Source organism: Babesia microti, chromosome II (genome assembly GCF_000691945.2).
Source record: "Babesia microti strain RI chromosome II, complete genome".
NCBI classification, from domain to species: Eukaryota; Apicomplexa; class Aconoidasida; order Piroplasmida; family Babesiidae; genus Babesia; species Babesia microti.
The window spans coordinates 1,167,162-1,186,956 of NC_027206.1; the positions used below are offsets into that span (position 1 = coordinate 1,167,162).

General features: G+C 33.2%; 10 protein-coding genes across 10 annotated transcripts; 3 read left to right on the forward strand and 7 right to left on the reverse strand.

Moving 5' to 3' along the window:
- Positions 1-394: 394 nt before the first annotated feature.
- BMR1_02g03325 (conserved Plasmodium protein, unknown function) lies at positions 395-1,995 on the reverse strand (the record flags this gene model as incomplete). The annotated part of the gene is made up of 2 exons (XM_012792973.1): positions 395-1,910; positions 1,931-1,995. The coding sequence occupies 2 exons, from the start codon at positions 1,993-1,995 to the stop codon at positions 395-397; spliced, it is 1,581 nt and encodes a 526-aa protein (XP_012648427.1).
- On the reverse strand, positions 2,180-5,823 carry BMR1_02g03330 (solute carrier family 9, member 6; the record flags this gene model as incomplete). The annotated part of the gene is made up of 7 exons (XM_021481684.1): positions 2,180-2,362; positions 2,383-2,512; positions 3,060-3,382; positions 3,407-3,487; positions 3,508-3,627; positions 3,649-5,442; positions 5,464-5,823. The coding sequence occupies 7 exons, from the start codon at positions 5,821-5,823 to the stop codon at positions 2,180-2,182; spliced, it is 2,991 nt and encodes a 996-aa protein (XP_021338299.1).
- A 665-nt stretch (positions 5,824-6,488) lies between these two features.
- Positions 6,489-7,691, reverse strand: BMR1_02g03335 (histidyl-tRNA synthetase; the record flags this gene model as incomplete). The annotated part of the gene is made up of 7 exons (XM_012792975.1): positions 6,489-6,558; positions 6,579-6,760; positions 6,781-6,921; positions 6,942-7,136; positions 7,157-7,280; positions 7,303-7,553; positions 7,575-7,691. The coding sequence occupies 7 exons, from the start codon at positions 7,689-7,691 to the stop codon at positions 6,489-6,491; spliced, it is 1,080 nt and encodes a 359-aa protein (XP_012648429.1).
- A 116-nt stretch (positions 7,692-7,807) lies between these two features.
- Positions 7,808-8,958, reverse strand: BMR1_02g03340 (ubiquitin-like modifier-activating enzyme 5; the record flags this gene model as incomplete). Its single annotated transcript, XM_012792976.1, has 3 exons — positions 7,808-8,377; positions 8,402-8,689; positions 8,710-8,958. The coding sequence occupies 3 exons, from the start codon at positions 8,956-8,958 to the stop codon at positions 7,808-7,810; spliced, it is 1,107 nt and encodes a 368-aa protein (XP_012648430.1).
- Positions 8,959-9,329: 371 nt separating this feature from the next.
- Positions 9,330-10,562, reverse strand: BMR1_02g03345 (hypothetical protein; the record flags this gene model as incomplete). The annotated part of the gene is made up of 1 exon (XM_012792977.1): positions 9,330-10,562. One exon carries the CDS (start codon positions 10,560-10,562, stop codon positions 9,330-9,332), a length of 1,233 nt encoding a protein of 410 aa, XP_012648431.1.
- Positions 10,563-11,314: 752 nt separating this feature from the next.
- BMR1_02g03350 (hypothetical protein) lies at positions 11,315-11,503 on the forward strand (the record flags this gene model as incomplete). Its single annotated transcript, XM_012792978.1, has 1 exon — positions 11,315-11,503. One exon carries the CDS (start codon positions 11,315-11,317, stop codon positions 11,501-11,503), a length of 189 nt encoding a protein of 62 aa, XP_012648432.1.
- Positions 11,504-11,555: 52 nt separating this feature from the next.
- Positions 11,556-12,923, forward strand: BMR1_02g03355 (Isocitrate/isopropylmalate dehydrogenase; the record flags this gene model as incomplete). The annotated part of the gene is made up of 3 exons (XM_012792979.1): positions 11,556-11,830; positions 11,851-12,385; positions 12,468-12,923. The coding sequence occupies 3 exons, from the start codon at positions 11,556-11,558 to the stop codon at positions 12,921-12,923; spliced, it is 1,266 nt and encodes a 421-aa protein (XP_012648433.1).
- Positions 12,924-13,299: 376 nt separating this feature from the next.
- On the reverse strand, positions 13,300-14,109 carry BMR1_02g03360 (hypothetical protein; the record flags this gene model as incomplete). The annotated part of the gene is made up of 1 exon (XM_012792980.1): positions 13,300-14,109. One exon carries the CDS (start codon positions 14,107-14,109, stop codon positions 13,300-13,302), a length of 810 nt encoding a protein of 269 aa, XP_012648434.1.
- BMR1_02g03365 (DEAD/DEAH box helicase) lies at positions 14,403-16,678 on the reverse strand (the record flags this gene model as incomplete). Its single annotated transcript, XM_021481686.1, has 7 exons — positions 14,403-14,470; positions 14,492-14,770; positions 14,945-15,107; positions 15,128-15,355; positions 15,379-15,649; positions 15,697-16,405; positions 16,534-16,678. The coding sequence occupies 7 exons, from the start codon at positions 16,676-16,678 to the stop codon at positions 14,403-14,405; spliced, it is 1,863 nt and encodes a 620-aa protein (XP_021338300.1).
- Positions 16,826-19,711, forward strand: BMR1_02g03370 (AFG3 family protein; the record flags this gene model as incomplete). Its single annotated transcript, XM_021481687.1, has 3 exons — positions 16,826-17,536; positions 18,008-18,739; positions 19,022-19,711. 3 exons carry the CDS (start codon positions 16,826-16,828, stop codon positions 19,709-19,711), a joined length of 2,133 nt encoding a protein of 710 aa, XP_021338301.1.
- Between the last annotated feature and the right edge of the window lie 84 nt (positions 19,712-19,795).

Sequence of the window (19,795 nt, forward strand, 5' to 3'; positions counted from 1 at the left end):
AATTTTATTATGTTTAACCTTTTATAATCCACTTTCAAGTACATAATGTTGGTTTAGGTCTATTCACAATTAATAACTCATCAATTTATTAATCATTACACTACACGTATAACAATTATGGTAATCATATGTGTATATGTCATATATTCACTGGCAATTATTAATGTGGGATTCCATCCCATGAAAAATAATCCTTATCCTCGGATTTGTTTTCGTAAACCTACAACTCCGGTTATTCACTATATGCTAAGTTAAATTATAAAGTCAGTAACAATACAAATTAAATAAGGATACAATAGTTGGTCATATACCATAATTTCAAATTGGATCAAACAAACTTGCCTCTATAATCCCTAAAAGTTATTAGGGTTGTTATTTACCTTTATACTAGGCATCATTCATACTGGGTAAATATTCTCAGGGGCAGAACAACAGTCCCACCTGTCTTGTACAGATTGTAACTGACACTAGTGTTATCAGAAGACCATGAAATGTGCGTGATTGGCTTTGATTCTTGTATGCTAAACTTCAATATCAATCCTGGTAGTGCATAAATCTTGAGAATAGCACCGAAAGTAGCGACTGCAAGTACCGCGTTATTTTTACACAGTGACATACAGGTAGGAATGTGATCCAACAAAGCTGTATTGATAATGCACTTATTTATAACATCCCAAAGAGTTACTAGCTTATCAGCGGAACACGTTACTATGCGTTTTGAAGCCTTCTCAGTAAATCCATATACCCAGTCTGCGTCAATAACCTTATCCCTATGATCCAACCTGTAGAAAGAATTAGCACTGTGTTGGTAAATGTACAAAACATCACCAACAAGTGCGACACTTGTGCCTTCTTTGTCCCATATGGTCTTAACAAATACATTAGAAGATGTATTTCCCTCAGTTACATCATTTGTGTATTGTGAAACAGGGGTTATGTTTGTCGTAGTAAACGTTGTAGTATCGTAAAGGCTAATGTAAGTATTATGGCTGTCTAAACCATTGGCCACTAATGATAAAGTGGCGTGGTCCCTCCATGCAATGTGAACTATACAGTTAGGGAATTTGGAAGTGTCCCTGATTCTGAAAGATCCATCGGTTTCAAGTTCGTAAATTGACAACGACCCGTCAACTCCTGCAATAGAAAGGCGTTCAGTCTGATCATCATTCATTTCTGGGTTGAGAGGGTTGCCTGAAAAGGCCATAGCAGTCACAGCACAGTCGAAGGGCTTAAGCGTGTCAAGCAGTGCTGCATCATTAGACCAAATACAGCACCTTCCATCCTCATACCCTGTTGCTAGTACATTTCCATCATGCCTAAAGCATCCTATTGTGCTATTAATATTGACTTTACTGCCATTGGATGGCAGTGAAAGTAGTTTGTAGTCATATCCCTTATTAGGTATCTCATAGGAAACAAATGAGGGTCCACCGATTGAAATTGTTAGTAGCTGAGATTCTATAGACGGATTCCAATTGGTTAGTGCAGCTAGTGTGTTTTCTAGGCTATAAAGGTTGTAAAATCCGCTGAGGAGCCATTTATCTTGAAATCTGCGGTGTGGTGGTCCGACAAAAATTTGCGAAGTAAAAAAGTCATCTGACACAGAATATGGATCAGTTTTATTATCAAGATCGATATCACCCCCCTTTTCATCCTTTTCATTGGGAAACCCGCTATTATTGCCTACCTTTCTATAACAATTGTGCTTTCTAAATAGACTAAATGTTTCATCGCAGGGAACTTTGTTCCCTGTATTTTCATCAGTGTGATACTCTAGATAAACATATATCATAGCCTTCTGTATAAATGAAATCAAAGCGTTTGTTGGCATTTTTTCGCTATGCGTAGAGTAGTAGGGATTTTTACAAATACTAGCCTCATTAGAGAAGGTAAAGGCACTATGAGTGTAACTAAATTGGTAGAATCATACCCATTTTCTAGTAAATATCGATAAATTAGTATGTTGATATCATCTAGGGTCAAATTTACCTTCATTGCTAAACTAGTAGGTTAGCACTATATACCCTATATCATCTCTTATATGAGCTTATATGTTCAGTACTAGATAAATAAGTAATCATTAATCATTTATAAAAATAGAAATTAAAATACAAATTGTCATAATTGGACAATGTGGTATCACTTTGTATTCATTCCGTCACAGCCATGTACCGGTGAATCATTTCCTGGATCTACAACAAATCCTATCCTTAAGCGCCTTGAGGGAGAATGATTTAGCTGTAAATGTAAATATTCCTGCGCTGTACTTTGAAATGACGTAGCACTGTTTTGACAATAAACTAAGGATTCTATCTGAATCTTCAGATAGTAACAACCCATTTTCCACCTGGCTTCTTACGATCTAAGTGAACAAAGACTCACTGATGATTTAATTCTGATCAACATAAAGGATGCGATTCTAATTAACTCCACTTTTATGTCTTCGGGATACTTTTTTATCAGTATCCGCATATACAACTGGGCTAATCTCAACTGCTTGATAAAGCTAGACCTATATTAGTGGGAGAAATAATGTACAAAACGAATTCATGCTGTTCACTTTAACAATAATATATACATAGTGAAGTGGTCTGTTTCTGAAAATTTTCAGTTCATTCATAATATACTCATGCATTGCAAAATTTTTATGTATACACGATATATGAATGTCATGGAGGTAATAATAAGCCCATTTATCGCACACCGATTGCACATTAGCACATATCTTCTTTATACCAATCCATAAATCATTAGTTAAACCTGTTTGTTTATAATATGTCATTGTTTCAATTGATCAAAAATTGCAATAAATATAATTTTATATTTTCTACACACTAGTTGCAGTTCTTCTCTATTTTTATCGGATCTGATGATAATTTTGGCAATTATGTGAAGTTATTCTATTAGAACTGGCATTAAATGTGCCGTAGGTTTGCGATATTATTCAACTCTCAATATAAAAATCTTGTATATTCTGGGCAAATATGTATATTTTTATCAAAAATGATGGAAATTTTTTTTTAACAAGTTCTTTTTATTATCATAAATGAATAACTTACAAAAGATCCTTGCCCAACAACTTCTCAAAATTAGATCCTCCCAGCATCAATATTCTTTGATGCGAATCGACAAAAGCTACCAACATTTCCAATTCATATTTAACGACTCTAATTCTAGATATTAAGGACATCATAAATGAAGATATCATGTATAAACCTCGTTTAACGCTTCTCTTTAACCATTCAAAAAGAGATGAATTATTCGATTCTTCATTAAAACGTGTAGAACGTTCACTGTATGCATTTTTGATGTTGTGATTCGAGAAATTACTCGATAATATACGTTTTAAAGCTAGCCATTCGAACTCAAATCCATCCATATTCTATATAAATAACTAATTTCTTACATGTATGTCATTGGAATGGGCAAGCCAATTATGTATGTGGACATAGCTTTCATTGCAATCTTTCAATACATTATCCCAGGCCTAAGTAAAAATTTTATTACTTTAATGGATTTGTGCTTTAGTTTCTTAAGGGCAAAGTCTGATGATATATCCAGGATGCTTTGCAATGACAATAGTGTACCTCCGCCAATATATCCATCATCATACAAGGTCTTGTACATCTTAATAATTCTCTTACATACCTGCTTACATGCGTTGAATACCATAATATACAGTTCTCCCTCTCTCTCCTTCCTCAAGATATTGTTGTCAAAAGCAACGTTAGGAAGATTGTCCTCAAGGGCCTCAACATCGCTGTATTCAATGTCCAGGCTCAAAATGGGGGTTAGACAAGGCTTATTTATGATATCAAATGTCATAGGATTTGTATAAGTGGGCTGGTTCTTGCCCAAATTGCATTCGTTTTTGTCAAAAATAATTGTGACATCAGTACTCTGTCGTTCTGGGAAAAAATCTTCTTGTGAACCGTAACCATTATCTTTATGTTTCGAAAATTGTTGCAATGAATCTTTTGGTAATGAATCTAGTGTTGTGAACTGTTCTTTAATGTTAGTAGATGAGGATTGATTTGTCGTTGCCCTTTCTAGCAATCTTAGGTTGAGTTTGGGATTAAATTTGATACCAATATTAGTGCCCTGTGTTATAAGTAAACCCTGGGTAAATAGCGATATATAGCCATCGGCAGAACTATCATCAATGGTCCCATTATCAAATTGACCTTCAGATTTAAACATAGTACCCACAACATCACCTCGTTCTCCTTGGTAAAACTTGTGTACAAATTCGCCATCTTCATTAATTATATCGTTCATAATATGGCTAACTGAAGGCATATTTAATTGCAATAATCCGTGGCTGCTCCATTTCATACTTGTAAGTTTAGGCACTAATTCATTGGCAAGATATACCACATCTGTGCCCTTAAATAACCAATAATTTTCCAAATTCTTCATATCCGTTGTGTAATAATAGTGGATAATTTTCATAACTTTTTCCAAATAAACCTTCCTGAAAGGGTTCGTCTTATATGGATTCAACAATCTATAAATTAGTTCAAAAGTAAATCCTTGAATTACTAATATAAGGAACACACTCCCAGAAATATAAAAGGCTATAGTGTTTGTCAATTCGTTATTAAAGTTTGTATCCCTTTCAATTCTTAATGCCAATACTAGCACAATTGAACCGCGTAAACCGCCCCAAACAAGAAGTATCAATTCCTTCCAATTGATTCCATATCCTATGAATTCTAGTAGCGGCATAAAAATGAGAATCATTAGAATCCTGGCTGCATTTATGTAGAGATACATAGTGCAAAGTTTTGTGATGTGAGTAAGAGCTTGGTTATTGGACATGTTATTAGCGATCATACCCAAAGTTATAACGCCTGAAATGATAAATACAACAGAATTTGCGATAAAACTCAATCCATGTAAAAAGTGCCTATGCTTATCATGTGCCTCCCTATCCAAACCAATGATACCTAATGCCTTGATAAAAATGCCATAACACACAATTGTGAGAGGTCCACTTATGTTTAAAGTATATTCTGCCAAAAAGTAACTGATATATCCCCCTATCATCAGAGAAACACACTGGGCGAAGTGATGAGCATGAAATGTACTAATCCAGATAGATACCACAATGGCCATAAGAATACCAAGCAATGGACTTAGTATAAGCAACTTAAAGAATAGTAGTACATAATATCCTGCTGAGCCTGTATCACCAAGAGTTAGCAAATAAAAAAATTGGAATAATAGAACAGAAGATCCATCATTAATGAGAGATTCTGCATTAAATATTGAAGATAATTTGGGTGGAGCTGATACACCATTGAGAATAGCCAACACTGCTATCGGATCTGTTGAACTTATTATTGAAGCTATTAGGAATGATATGGAAATGCCTATTTTTGTGGAGCCCAAAATGGTGTAGTGGAACAATACGCCCAGTATTATCACTTGTAAAAAGACCTGAGTTGAGTGATTACTTACACCAAAAACTGAAAGTGCTATACCGCCAATTATGAAATTTTTGAAAGCATACCAATTAATCTCTTGGGTCGCTTCATACAAAAGAATTGGCAAGACGATATAGTACAGAACCGAATTATCTATATGCCGGAGATTTAGAATTGCATGTGTCAAAGGATCATCAACTTTACCATTGAGTGACATTGCAATACCATACGTAAGCATACCATACAAAAACCATATGATAGAAATCGGGATCTTTTCGTTTATCTTGGAAACGATAACCTGTAAAATACATGCAGAAGCTATCAAAAAACAGATTAATGATACTAATTCTGCTACTTCTACAGAGATTCCGGATAAATTATAAGCATGAGCCATAATGCCAATAGTTATGACCACTATTATTGGGTTCTCCTATTTTATATAAATAAACTTTATACACATTATTCCATTTTAGTTGATAATGGCATATCTAAATGAAAATTTTAATTTAACCATATTCACTGTTTAGTAATGTATCAACTTATCCATTTACACCATCCTACTTGCTGTAAATGGATAACAAAACTATTTATATACTCACAAAATAATTGATAATGTAATTTAAATGTAGTGATTTTGTGTTTATGTTGTAATTAATTTATAATAATCCATGTAAAATATTTGGATTTATTTATAGACATATGTGCGTCTAGTATTGGATACCATTTTAATTGAGTTAAACCTGTAATTCCGTAATATCTTATTATATGAAGTAAAATATTTTTTATAACATATATATTAAATAATCCATTCAAGTATTATATACTAATTTAGTTGATATATTATTTTATTTTTACTTTAAATTATATAATTATTATTGTGTGTTAATTCACGATCTTAAGTTAAGTTCTTTCTATTTACCATTAATTGCATATGCTATTTCTTATATATTATGTTACATTCATGCCACCTATAATTAGTAACATATAGTACATAATGATAATAGGCTATCGGAATTTTACAACAAATCTTATTACTATCCTAAATATTATTGTACAAAATTAATCGCTGATATCATCACCATCACCGATGTCACTGACTTTAAGGACTACGCTTTTTGGCAATAAATTCCTATGTGTGACCAGACATACCTATCCGATAAAATATCTAATAATACAATATTGCCCATGGCAAAGCCGCTGCATTCGATATTGAATTTATTTCTAGATATATTTTTCATTTGGTAATGGCCGCCGCCCGCAATTGCTCTCCTCTTGACCTTCTTATCGAAAGCTTCATATATAATTCCATTGTAATACCCATTTCCCCTAGCCTACATAACAATCGCTTTACTATTGATAAGTCCAAGCTAATCCAATTATCTAGTCCAAGTGATTTAAGCACGCGCAAAGTAGATTCAACGTTATCATTGTTAAAGGTGTTTAATAGTGTACTATTGTCTCCAGTACTCAATAAATCCATTAATTTTTCATACTATATATATTATCTTTAACCTCTGTTATTTTAAAACCGATATTAATCAGTAATTGGTTGAATTCATCATTAGGCACACGATTGAATTTATCCAAAATTCTTATAAACTGTGATAGTGAAATTTTAGAACTATCATGCTTGACCATATCCAACAATTTGCTAATAAACTCTGTTGAATTTATGCATATTTTTATATCATCCGCCGTGAGACCTAACTGAATCTATTGAGATTTACAGATTGAAATGCGTGAATTAATACTAGTAACGGTTCAGCATCCATACTATTGGATTGTGATGATATAAGATCCAAATTCCATTGCTGGTGATTCCTTCTCCTTCCTGAACATGGTCTTTCGTATCTAAATAATAAGTGAATTGCACCTCCAACAATCAGCGATTGTGAACCACCTGAGAGGTTTATCATCATAATAATTCCATTTTTCATCCACCATTGTGCACAACTGCGGTGTAATTTCAGGTCTAAGAGCTAAATCCCTTCCACTTTTATCGTGAAATCTGTATACATCCATCAAAGAATCTGAGTTCCCCAAGTGTTGTGAAAAGGTTTCATAGTAATCTACCACTGGAAGCCAGTATTCATTGTAATTATATTTCTCTGATGTATATCTAAACTAAATGTCAAATTGGTTTACTTTGTTAAATATGTATTTGTGCGATGAATATATATCTGGGTCATAGTATTGTGACCCTCTAATTGCGCAAAGACGATATGATAGTGAATATTTTGCATAATATATGATACATAACATTATAAAATATATATTTATATGCATAGTTTCAACAAAATTGCGTTAGTGTCCAATTAATTAGTGGTAATAATTTGTAAGTTACACGAAATATAAAGAATTTAAAAGTGAAAATGTTACTATTGCTGTGAACGGGAGTTCAAATAAGACAGCTTATTGCGCAGTATTTCCAAACTATCTTCCGCTGATATTAGGGAAGTGGAACATTTGCTTTTAGTACTTTTATCTTCAAACCTATGCCCAATATTAGCACCAGCAATAGGACTAACACCAAGGTCGTCACTAGAAACAAGAGTATTATCATTGGCAAGTATTGTTATACCATATTCACAAAAAGAGCCTTTAATTTTATCACACATTGATGTAGATTCAGTATTTAAATCCGAAAGTTTATTAGATTCAGATTCTAAAGACTTTGCTAGTTCTAATTTTTGTTCAGTGAGTTGAACACAAACATCATCTGAGCAATCTGGGCTTGGCTTGATTATGTATGAGGGAAAGTAATCTTGTTTGGAATTGTAACTCAAAAAACTAGTAACCTTTCCAAAGCTGAGTAAATATTTTAATGCATTTTGGACTAGCAAACCCGCAACAACGCCCATTGTCGTTGGTAAACTTGCAACACAAACTTCACCTCGTTTAATCTCAGATTCATCTCCATTGGTAGCTACCACAAAAGGCGGGGCACACTAAATTACCGATTAGTATTTTACCATGAAACAGGCAGTCAAGCCTGGTATGCATGTTTGTATTTGTCCATTCATCGCATCTTCAGAGACACCGGAATTCATCCAAATTTGGTCACACTTAGTACATCCTTTGCTAATGGTAACTCGTGCTCCATAGTTGTCCACGCAACTTAGCAATAAATCAATTTGTTTTCCGTCGAAACCACCCGTAGTGATTATTTCCAATAATTTATTGTAGTTATAACACACATTTATATCATATGTAACTATTTCTACATTTGGATTTATTTCCTTGAGCGTTTTAGACGCAGCCTAGATAACTAATTACATACTTGCACTTTCTTAAGGCCTACGTGTTCGTATTTGTAAAATAAGCGATTAAGATTTGCTTTTTCCACTTTATCAAAATCAATTATAATTAATCTACCTATACCACATCTTGTCAGCATTTCACTTGCAACTACACCTATGCCTCCAATGCCGATTATTGCCACTGTTTTCCTGTACAGCTTGGAGTAATCAGTGACTATGCCCATTCTTTCAAGGGCTTTCAGACGGGAGTATGGATCGTCAGAGGACATTTTTGCCACTAGTTGTATTTTTCAAGCAAATTGATGTTGTATTTTAACACAAATTAAACGGTCATATAATCCATAATAAGACATTAAATATAGGGTCACGTTATACATATAAGGTACAACTATACGTAACAATATACATCAATGTTATTGTTTGTGTAAACTATGCGCTGTTAAACAGTTTCAAGCAGATACTTTAAACGAATATTAATTGCTAATTTAAAACCACCTAATGACTTTTGTAGCAACTTCATTCTAATTTTATGAGTTTGCCAAAATTACCATAAAAGTGTTTTGTGTTTATTTCTATATATCACTGTAAAATTTACAAGCTATTACCAAATAATGCTGATTTAATACCTTTAATAAATACCTTATGCTGCGGTTAATCGATTTGTGATCTGGCCAGATATAATCCCCAATGCATGACCAATAAAAGTGATTAGCACAACCATTGCCAGGAGTGAATTCTTCCTATTATCACTTTTATTGTCTTGCAGTAAATTTGGCAAGTTAGACAGCAACCCACATATCACTAACGACTGCACTAATGATGATAGAGATAGGAGTAATTCCATAAAGATGCCGTGATGTCTGGTGATCAAAGTGATCAATGAGGGTATTGTGATGTAAATACAGGAGAAAAATGATATTATTGTTGCAGATGTATTTCCTAGAGAAAAATTCCTGGAAAAAAATGGAATTGTCAAACACAAAACCCTAAACACGCCACTGTACAAGAAATACCTTATTATAATGGGTTGGGTTAAAGGATTGTCTATTATGAATGGTATAGGCAATGAAAAAGTTATAGTTGATATAGTTATCAGCAGAGCCAGCTTCCACCATATTGCAATAGTGCCAATTGAGTACTTGACACGATCAAAGATATTATCATCTCTACGAGTATAATGAGTGTCTGCTATATTTGTTGAACAATTACTAAGCCTCCTCTCAAGCACAATTTCTTCCATTATCTTCCGTTCACTTGGAGATACCACTAAGCATTTTTCGTATTTTTCAATTCGCAGGATTATTAAAAATATTCCAAATGTTATAATAGCCATCACAGAATATACGTACCAAATAATCGAAATATAATCAAACGTTCTGTTGGTTAAAGAGTTAATTGTGAGAATAAAAAACGAGGTTAATGGTATATCAGCAAAAATGTGTGCTGGCCAAGTGTATTTCCCAGTAAACTTGGAATTCTTCATAAATGGAATCAAACCCATATAAATAAGACCCTGAACAAATCCGCAAAGTATACCTAATAAATATAGGGAACACTTTAAATAGTTACGATAACTATATAGTATCACTATTGGTTGTATTATCAGTAAGGTTGACATTGTCAATACTGAATATTTTAGAGACCTCGAATTAACCCTTATAAATGTACTGAATATAATAATTGATAAAGCAATTGCGAACTTATAAATCAAGAGCCATTTTAACAGGAAGTCTCTGTTAATAAGTATATCAAAAAATGTTTTGAGTGAGAACATCATAAAGGGTGAAGCGCATGTCACCATTAAAAATATGAGAAGACAAAGATTGTAATCCCATGAGTGTTTTAGCGCTTTATTATCCATTATCAAGTACATTTAGAAGCCTTGTTCCTGGGGCGATTAGCCAATGGAAATTTCCTCGATAGCTAACCAGCAGCATTCGAGTAGTTAAAAGTAACTAGCATATCATCACACATTATATTATTTTCCGATCATGAAATAGGTCTAGTAATCAAGACATCGAATGAACGAAAGAATTGTAAAATATTAATAATCAATATACTGCTCTATGTGATTAGACAATCACGTTGTTATTCAACAAATTACAAAATTGAATTAATATGGTAATTAATGATAATTCTGAAATGTTCTGGCAATATTTCCCTTTAAAAAAATACATTTCTATCGCATTTTAAATATAATTTTACAGAAACAAAGTTAGAGCGACCAAACGTATATTAAATTGTCAAAGTTGAATTTGCCTATCAAGCAACGGTATTATAGTTGATTAGTTGAATAATGATACAAAAAATATATGTACCACTATTATATATTCATGATTACATTAATGTATAAAAATCTTATAATAAATAATTTGATTTAAAACCAAAAATACTAAATTATTTACCAAATTTGAAAAGGTTATATTGAAGTTAGTGTAAACGAATGTATAAATGTATCATTCATTTATTTACAAATAATTTGTCTGAAAAAACCTTTTAATGTACAATTTAACGCATATTGAAAAACAGTATATTTATATATTTTATGTGCTTTATAGTTTAGCGGTCTCATGTTAGGCAAATTAATGAGGTGTTGGTATTTGGCACTCTGTATGGGGAGTTATAATGAGATTCGAGTTTGAGGAGGAGTCAAAGCTGACCAAACTGTACAATTTTTTATCTGTAGAGTGGGAAAAACACATTCATCCGGTTTTACATTATCTAGCGGTACCCTCTGTACTTGCATATGGTCTTTATCAAAATGATGCATCATTTTACCCAACTGAACTGTTTAAGTTATTATTTCTCTCCTAAATTCATACAAATTATAACATAAATTCAGTAATTATATTGTGTACTGATTTCTATGGCATTTAGCCTCAAAGGCAAAATTCCAGTTGGTCCCGTAGTGGAGATGGCAGGAGATGAAATGGCCAATGTCATATGGAAGAAGGTCAAGGATGTGATTATCGAACCATATCTGGATATAAAACTTAAGTACTTCGATTTGTCAAAGCAGAGCCGAATAGAGACGGATAACAAAATAATTTATGAAGCAGCCAAAGCAATAGAACAATGCAATGTAGGAGTCAAGTGCCCAACTACTATATTGGGTGATTTAATGCCCAGTACTGTGCTTAGGTAAACAATTATTTATACAGGAAATTCTTTGATGGAACTTTATTTCGTGAACCTCTAATTACCAATCTAGTCCCGCCGCTAATTAGTGGCTGGAAAAAACCAATAATTGTCGCTCGTCACGCGTCTTCAGATGACTACAAAAGGAAACATGTTAGAATTAAGGGCCCTGGGGAATTTAATCTAAAGTACAGCGGGATGGATGATGTATTTGTAAATGAATTTGCACAGGGAGAAGAGGCCATATGTTACGGAGAATTCATCAGATTGGATAGCATTGAAGCATTTGCAGAAAGCTGTTTTAAGTACTCGCTCAACCACAAATTACCTCTATATATTTCTGAAAATATGTGGTCTGGTACTTATTATGAAGGTATGTTTCGCTGTATCTTTGAGAGGAAATACCAGGTGTATAAGGATTTGTTTAAGCAACATGGCATCTGGTTCGATTACCACACGATTGATGATATGGTTATATTGGCTCTAAAATCACAAGGTGGGTTTGTTTGGGCCTGCAAGAATCACGACGGAAACCTAATGGGTCATCTAGTTTCAACAGTAAGTGTATTGTTATTTTCTGCATATATAATTCTTGTTGTATATATAAATTAAACCCTCGAAGATTTCATAACTAACATAGGGATATGGGTCAATAGGTTTGACACTTAATGTACTATCGTGTAAGGACCAAAAGACAATCATCACCGAACCGGCCCATGGCACCATTTCCTCTCACTTTAAAAGATACATTAAAAACGAATATACATCAACAAATGTAATTGCTACTATTTTTTCATGGACCAGGGCACTTGAGCATCGTGCTAAATTGGATAAAAATGATAGACTTGAGCAATTCTGTTATGCCGTGGAGGCAGCGTGTGTGGCAGCAGTTGAATCTGGTATTTTTTCCGAAGATATTGCCCATTCTATTAATCTCGAAAATAAAAATAGTGTTAAGCCGTCCACTACTGATGAATTTATAAATGAAATCGCCAATCAGCTTAAAGTGAAGTTGGTGACGTACCAAACTCCACTGGTATTTGAGAAAGCTGATCAACCGTTACCTTCAGATCACACAGATTATCTAGTTTATTAAGCCTAAATTATATACTTAACTTTTATTTAAGATCTATTGAGTTTGTTGATTATCTGTTTATATATTATATTGCAATTATCATGTCAATTATGCAATAGTGATGTATTTACGATTTTTGTGTTAAGCAAAATAATCAAGATGACTAGTTTCATTTGTTAACTATGATAAATCAATTTTTAGTATCATAGAATATATAAATATAAATTATCATTAAATAGAATATGGTTTATAGCGAAAAATGATTTTTCCATATTAGGAGAATAATTATTCGATTGAAATAGAATTACGGTATTAATGACTAAAAATAGCAGTGTTTACACTTTAAAATGTGTAGAGTTATTATTATTATATATTTTCAGATAGTGTACATTTTATCTTAAAAAAAATCAGGTGGGCCAGTACGATTTGTAGCACTAGATCGGTTAAATATTAGGGGGTTTATTCCATCATTTGCTGTCATTTGTCCCATGTTGCCAATGTTATCCAAATTATCCATATTTCCTAGACCACTTGTCTGGCCAAAGGGAGGATTGTCTCCAAATAAACTAGCCAAATTCATCAAACCATTCATGTTGGCAATGTCCGACAAATTGTTTTGATTATAATTACCATACATCATATTCATATTTGACTGTTTCAGCATTTCGTCATAATCAATTCGCTGGGTAATCATGTGCTGAGGTTGTCTATGGTAGTTGGGATAATCTTGATAATAGTAATAAGATCTTATGGAGTTGTATGTAGGGTCAGGATTAAATATTGTATTTATAACATCTTTCCCAATTTGTTTTCCTATTGACCCTATGATATTTCCCGTTGCACTGGCGAAATACCAGGCCAAACCCATCACCTCTTTACCACTGCATCCATATACCGTTTGTTTAGATTTGTGCTTTTTGTGCAAATTGCGATTTTTACCATGATTTTCACCATTTAATGTATAATTATGTGTACCAGTGACGTTATATTTTTCGCGTGTAAATGGATGATGCTGTTTTTGCTGTGAATGTCGTTGACGTTGATTATAGTTACATGCATTGGATTTATCAATAGAAGACAATTTGCAGTTTGGGGGATTATAAATAAGAAATGTAGGTTTTATGTTATTAATATTTGACATTACATTTGTTGGTCTTGATTCTATGCCTTCACCTCTACCCAAAAGCTTAGTTTTGGGTTCCAACATCTTATATGAATTATTTATCAAGCATACAGACTTTAAATATGTTTGAAGGCCAGAATTTTCCAAATATTATCAATGCCTTTCCAAGTGTTTTACATGGCATTTGAACGCTGCACTTACTAGCACATTAGTATACAATATATCACAAGCTATGCTAATAGCGATCAATTATTTGATCGTTAGCTAAGCCTGTAAATGTGTAAAATTGAATGCTGAGTTCTTAATGTGTGTGTTGTTTAATTGTTATACAAAAGTTCAGTTTGTCATGGAATCCATACATGGCATTAATTCCGTATCTATGAAGTTAATTTGTCGAATAAGTCCTTTGAAATTTTCCCTTTCTTCAATTTTTTAACTAAATTCTCTAAGTAATTTCCTCTAATACCTTCTCTGGAGAATTCCAACCATTCAACGTTCATTTCGTTCCTTTTGGCATTTCTTTTTTCCGATCTGGTTCTATTTTTCTTCGTTTTGCCATTTCCCTTCTTTTTCCTTGTATATTTGTCTTGCGATACATTTTTTATCTCATTTTTGAGAGAATTAAGTCTACTATTATTTGCCTCATTTTCTTCTAATTCTTTCAACCTTTTTGCTTCCATTTCAGCACATAAGAATGGAACAGATTTAGGGTTTACTAGACTAGGAGTAAAGTTGAATTTGCGACCTATGTGTAATATATTAATAATAATTCGCTTATTAGAATAATGTTGAACATATACGCTATTAATCATTAATTATATAAACATTATGGGCTGATTAATCAAATATAATAAGCTAATTGTTGCTGGTTTTAAAACTATTCAGTATAAAAATTTTGATTTATAGTATAAAATCTTACCTAAAATTTCCTTAACCCTTGGCATCCTTAGTACACCCAGTAATGTAGCTAGGCCTCCCAAGTCACATACGGATATATTAAAGGTATATTTCAGTATATGTTCCGAATAGGCACGTACATATGATACAAAGGCCTTATTGGCACTTAGCATGAATTGCCTGTCCTAAATTGTCTGTAGTTTACCTTTTCAGCAATTGATCTAAGTAATGTAGGTATTGATGTATTTATAGTCTCCCCAAATGGATTGGCACCGGATGTGAAATCTTCAAAATTCCACTGAATTAAGTCTACATTTTTAGATTTAATGAATTCGATGAAACTAATTTCATTATTATCCAACAGTATGATCGAATAACCAGTTGAGCCAGCTCTGGCTGTTCTCCCAGACCTGTGAAGATATATACTAGGATCCTATAATTAATTCAAATATTTACCTGAGGAGCATCAAATTGGAAGATCCAATCCACATTTTGTACATCAATGCCACGAGAAAATAAATCTGTGGCTAATAAAATTGTTAATTGATTAGTGGTTTGTTTAAACTCCTTAAAGGCTAACTCGCGATCTCTTTGATTCATTTTGCGATGAATTTTTATCAACTTGAATTTTGGATTCAGTTTATCTAATGCCATATTAATGTAATCCACAAAATCGCATGTTAGGAAAAACATTATGCATTTGTTAGCCCCAGTATATAATAAATGGCTATATTATTTTTAAGAATACAAAATAGTATTTAAACAATATCTAACCTGATAAACTTATGTAAATAATCAAATTTGTCAGTCATATTTACAATGGAATAGTAATTAGTAAGCCCTGCTGGAATTTTTTCTGATCCACTTGATATTTTTGACAAATTATCTATGGAATGCAATTTATCCATAACCCCATAGCAAGTATTGCTATTCACAATATTACTTGATACTGAGTGTAATTTCCAATCTTTAAGACCTATTCGATATAATCTTTCAGATAGTGACGATATTGTTGCCGAGTAAACAGCATTTTTACGTTGTTTAGGCAAACGTCTTAAAATAATTTCCAACTCTACATCGAAATTCATCTCCATCAGCCGATCTGCTTCATCTATTATGAACAAATGTAGATTTTTAAAAGTCCAATTTGTAATCACATTAAATAAATTGGATAATTTTCCAGGCGTTGAAATTATTGCGCCCATTTGAGACAGTTTTGAAACTGCATCGATATGAGCACGTTCTTTTGCAGCAGATTTACCACCTCGAAAAAGTATAGGTAATAATTTTTTGCTTTCATTTTTAGAGTCCAAAAACTTGCATATACCATCAAGGGTGTTAAATATTTGAAAGGCCAATTCACGAGTAGGGGCTATGATTAATGAAAACACATTGAATTTTTCGCCAAAAGGAATCCCGCTAATGTCAAATTTAAGATATAACTCCATTAAAGGGAGTAAGAAGCATAGAGTTTTGCCGGAGCCTGTATAACTAGTGTTACTTAATGCTAATTAATTATTTTTAATTATTGATTATCAATTATTAGAAAATCCAAAGTATTACTGTAATCCAAAAATGCATAGGATAAATTTAATACCAAATGACACTTACCGGTTTCAGCTTGTACTATTACATCGTTATAATCGTGGATTAGTGCTGGTATCGACACTTTTTGAATTTCAGTGGGCTCAATAAATCCATTAGTGTTCAAATAATCTAGTATACAATGGCTAAGACCCAAACCATCGAATCCCATACGCTGCTCAACACTGTGTATGGTGTATATTATATACTTGTATTATCGTGGGGGTATACACGTTTTTTCAGTATTAAAAGGCGTTGAAATAGTAATGTTGTTTAATAATTCATAATAAAATTGTGTTTAGAAAAGTATTAATTTACTATGCTGCCCCTGCGTCTACTAAGGCAGGCAAATATAGCTAGGTTGAAACGCTGCATCAGTACTTGTTCTAACTTCCATAGTTGTTGTTATTTATTGTCACTGAAACACAATGATAATTATAAATATTTTGCTGATAAAACTAAAAAGGATGATAAATCAACTAGCAATGATAAGAAGGATAGCAAACAAGACACTGATTCATCGCAACGATATGAACATCCGCCCAATCAACCATATGACCCATCCATCGGTCTATCACTTATGATTATATTCGGCGGCAGTTTATTACTTGAACTGGTTAATTCCGGATTCTATCGCAATGAGATAACATTTCAGGAATTTTTTGTCAAGTACCTCTCTATGGGACAAGTGGACAAAATTCATGTTGTGAATAGAGAATATGCCAAATGTTTTATTAAGAATGGCAAGGAAAATAAGATTGTTTACTTCCGAATAGGTTCAATTGAACATTTTGAGACACGGTTGAACCAGATACAGCAGTCATTAGACATTCATCCCGATGAATATATACCCGTTCAATATGTCACGGGTGTAAACGTTGTTAATGAATTGAAGAAGTTTATCCCTTTTGGTATATTATTCTTTCTTATAGCTCTAGGATTTAGAAAGTTGATGATGAAGGGGCCTCCTGGTATGGATAAGTTTTTTAGGATGGGTAAGGCTGTGACGGTACAGGCCAAAGATTTAAAGGTTAGTGTTTGAAATTTTGGTTGAAGTAGTTTTGTTTTAAATATATAAATGCAAAATAGATATAACTATACACATTTCACACATATCATAGCAAATTTTCTATTATATATATTTAAAGTATTTATGATGTAGTAATGTATGGTAATAAATAAGACCTTATATATACTATACATGTTAATTTAATATTGAATAGTATTGATTTATTATTTATGCCATTCAATTATTTGTTTTTGACAAATTTTTATTATTGAACTTTTAGATCAAATTGAGCGTCGCAACTTTAATAACGTATTAATGTTAACATTTTTCCTTTGCATTTTTAAGGCTAGGTCATATTTTTTTAGAAGAAAGTAAAATAACAGCAACCTATCTCAATGTATATAGATTGTACATGACGATCATTATATATAAATTATATTATATACATACATTTTTAAACTAAATAGTTAACTATTATTATGTCTAAAGTAGGTTAAAACATCGTTCAAAGACGTTGCTGGGATGAACGAAGCTAAGATGGAAATTTCCGAGTTTGTAGATTTTCTCAAAAATCCAGAAAGATTTAAAAGTTTGGGCGCCAAAATACCAAAAGGCGCACTGCTTTGTGGACCTCCTGGTACGGGTAAAACGCTTCTTGCCAAGGCTGTTGCCGGGGAAGCCCAAGTTCCATTCTACTCCATATCTGGATCAGATTTCATTGAGGTATTCGTTGGTATCGGCCCCAGTCGTGTAAGGGATCTATTTGAGAATGCTAGAAAAAATGCCCCTTCAATAATCTTTATTGATGAAATAGATGCCATTGGTAAGAAAAGAGCGAGAGGAGGCTTTGCCGGTGGTTCTAACGATGAAAGGGAAAATACATTAAATCAAATTTTGGTAGAAATGGATGGCTTTAAATCATCATCAGGTGTAGTTGTGATGGCCGGTACTAATCGTGCAGATATACTAGACCCAGCATTAGTGCGACCAGGAAGATTCGATAGAACAATAAATATCTCAAAGCCTGATATTGGGGAGAGATATGAAATATTTAAGGTTCATTTGAAGCCCATAAAATTTAGTCAGAATACTGATGTTGATGATTTGGCTAGGAGAATGGCAGCACTTACACCTGGTTTTGTCGGTGCCGAAATTGCAAATGTAATAAACGAGGCGGCAATTGTGGCTGCCAGGCGAAAAGCTGAAGATGGTGTTGAGATGAGGGTATGTAACTGTTTTTTACATTTTTGAATATTTAAATATAATATCTTAATGTTTATTCTATCTTTAAGCAACATTATTGCGGTTATGCTTATATTTATATATTTGTTCGATTGTCAAGTTTATCACTATATCCAAACTGATATTTATTTGCGTGATATTGTGGTGTAATTTTTTTCTTTTCATTTTTTCATAATCCAATCTGCACTTTAAATATTTTTAATTTACATCTATTTTGTTTGTATTCATTATTTAAATTTTACGTTATTATTTTTACTAACGCAGGATTTTGACGCGGCAGTTGAGCGATGCATTGGAGGTATGGTCAGAAGTTCAGGGCTACTTTCCAATGAACAAAAGAGAGTAATCGCATATCACGAGACAGGGCACGCTCTCACTGGTTGGTGGCTTGAATACGCTGATCCTGTACTCAAAGTTTCTATTGTACCACGTTCATCTGGTGCCCTTGGCTTTTCCCAGCAAATGCCGGATGACATAGCTCTTTTTTCAAAGGAGGCCATTTTGGACAAAATCGCAGTGATTTTAGGGGGGCGGGCTGCGGAGGAAATATTCATTGGAAAAATAACTACTGGCGCCACCGACGATCTCAATAAAGTTACTAAATTGTGCCATTCATTCGTATCCCAATGGGGAATGAATGCTAAAATTGGTCTAGTCTCATACAATACAGAAGGGGAACAAGATTTTTACCGTAACTACTCGGAATCTACCGCTCAAATGATTGATAATGAGGTAAAGAACATCATCACGGCCCAGTATGAAAGAGTTAAAAAGGTGTTGTGTGATAAGGCTGATTTAGTACACAAATTGTCCAATTTGTTGTATGATAAAGAAACACTTACATATCATGACATAGCGAATTGTGTAGGGGAGAGACCATTTCCCCCCAATGAGAAGTATAAGGCATTCATTGAGGCAAATCCTCATAAAATAGCTGTAAACAGTAGTAATTGAGACATTTAATTGCACCCTGTTACTTTTCACTGATGTCTTTTAGCCTAATTTGGTTTCATTCATAGTTAGCTATATGAAATTGTT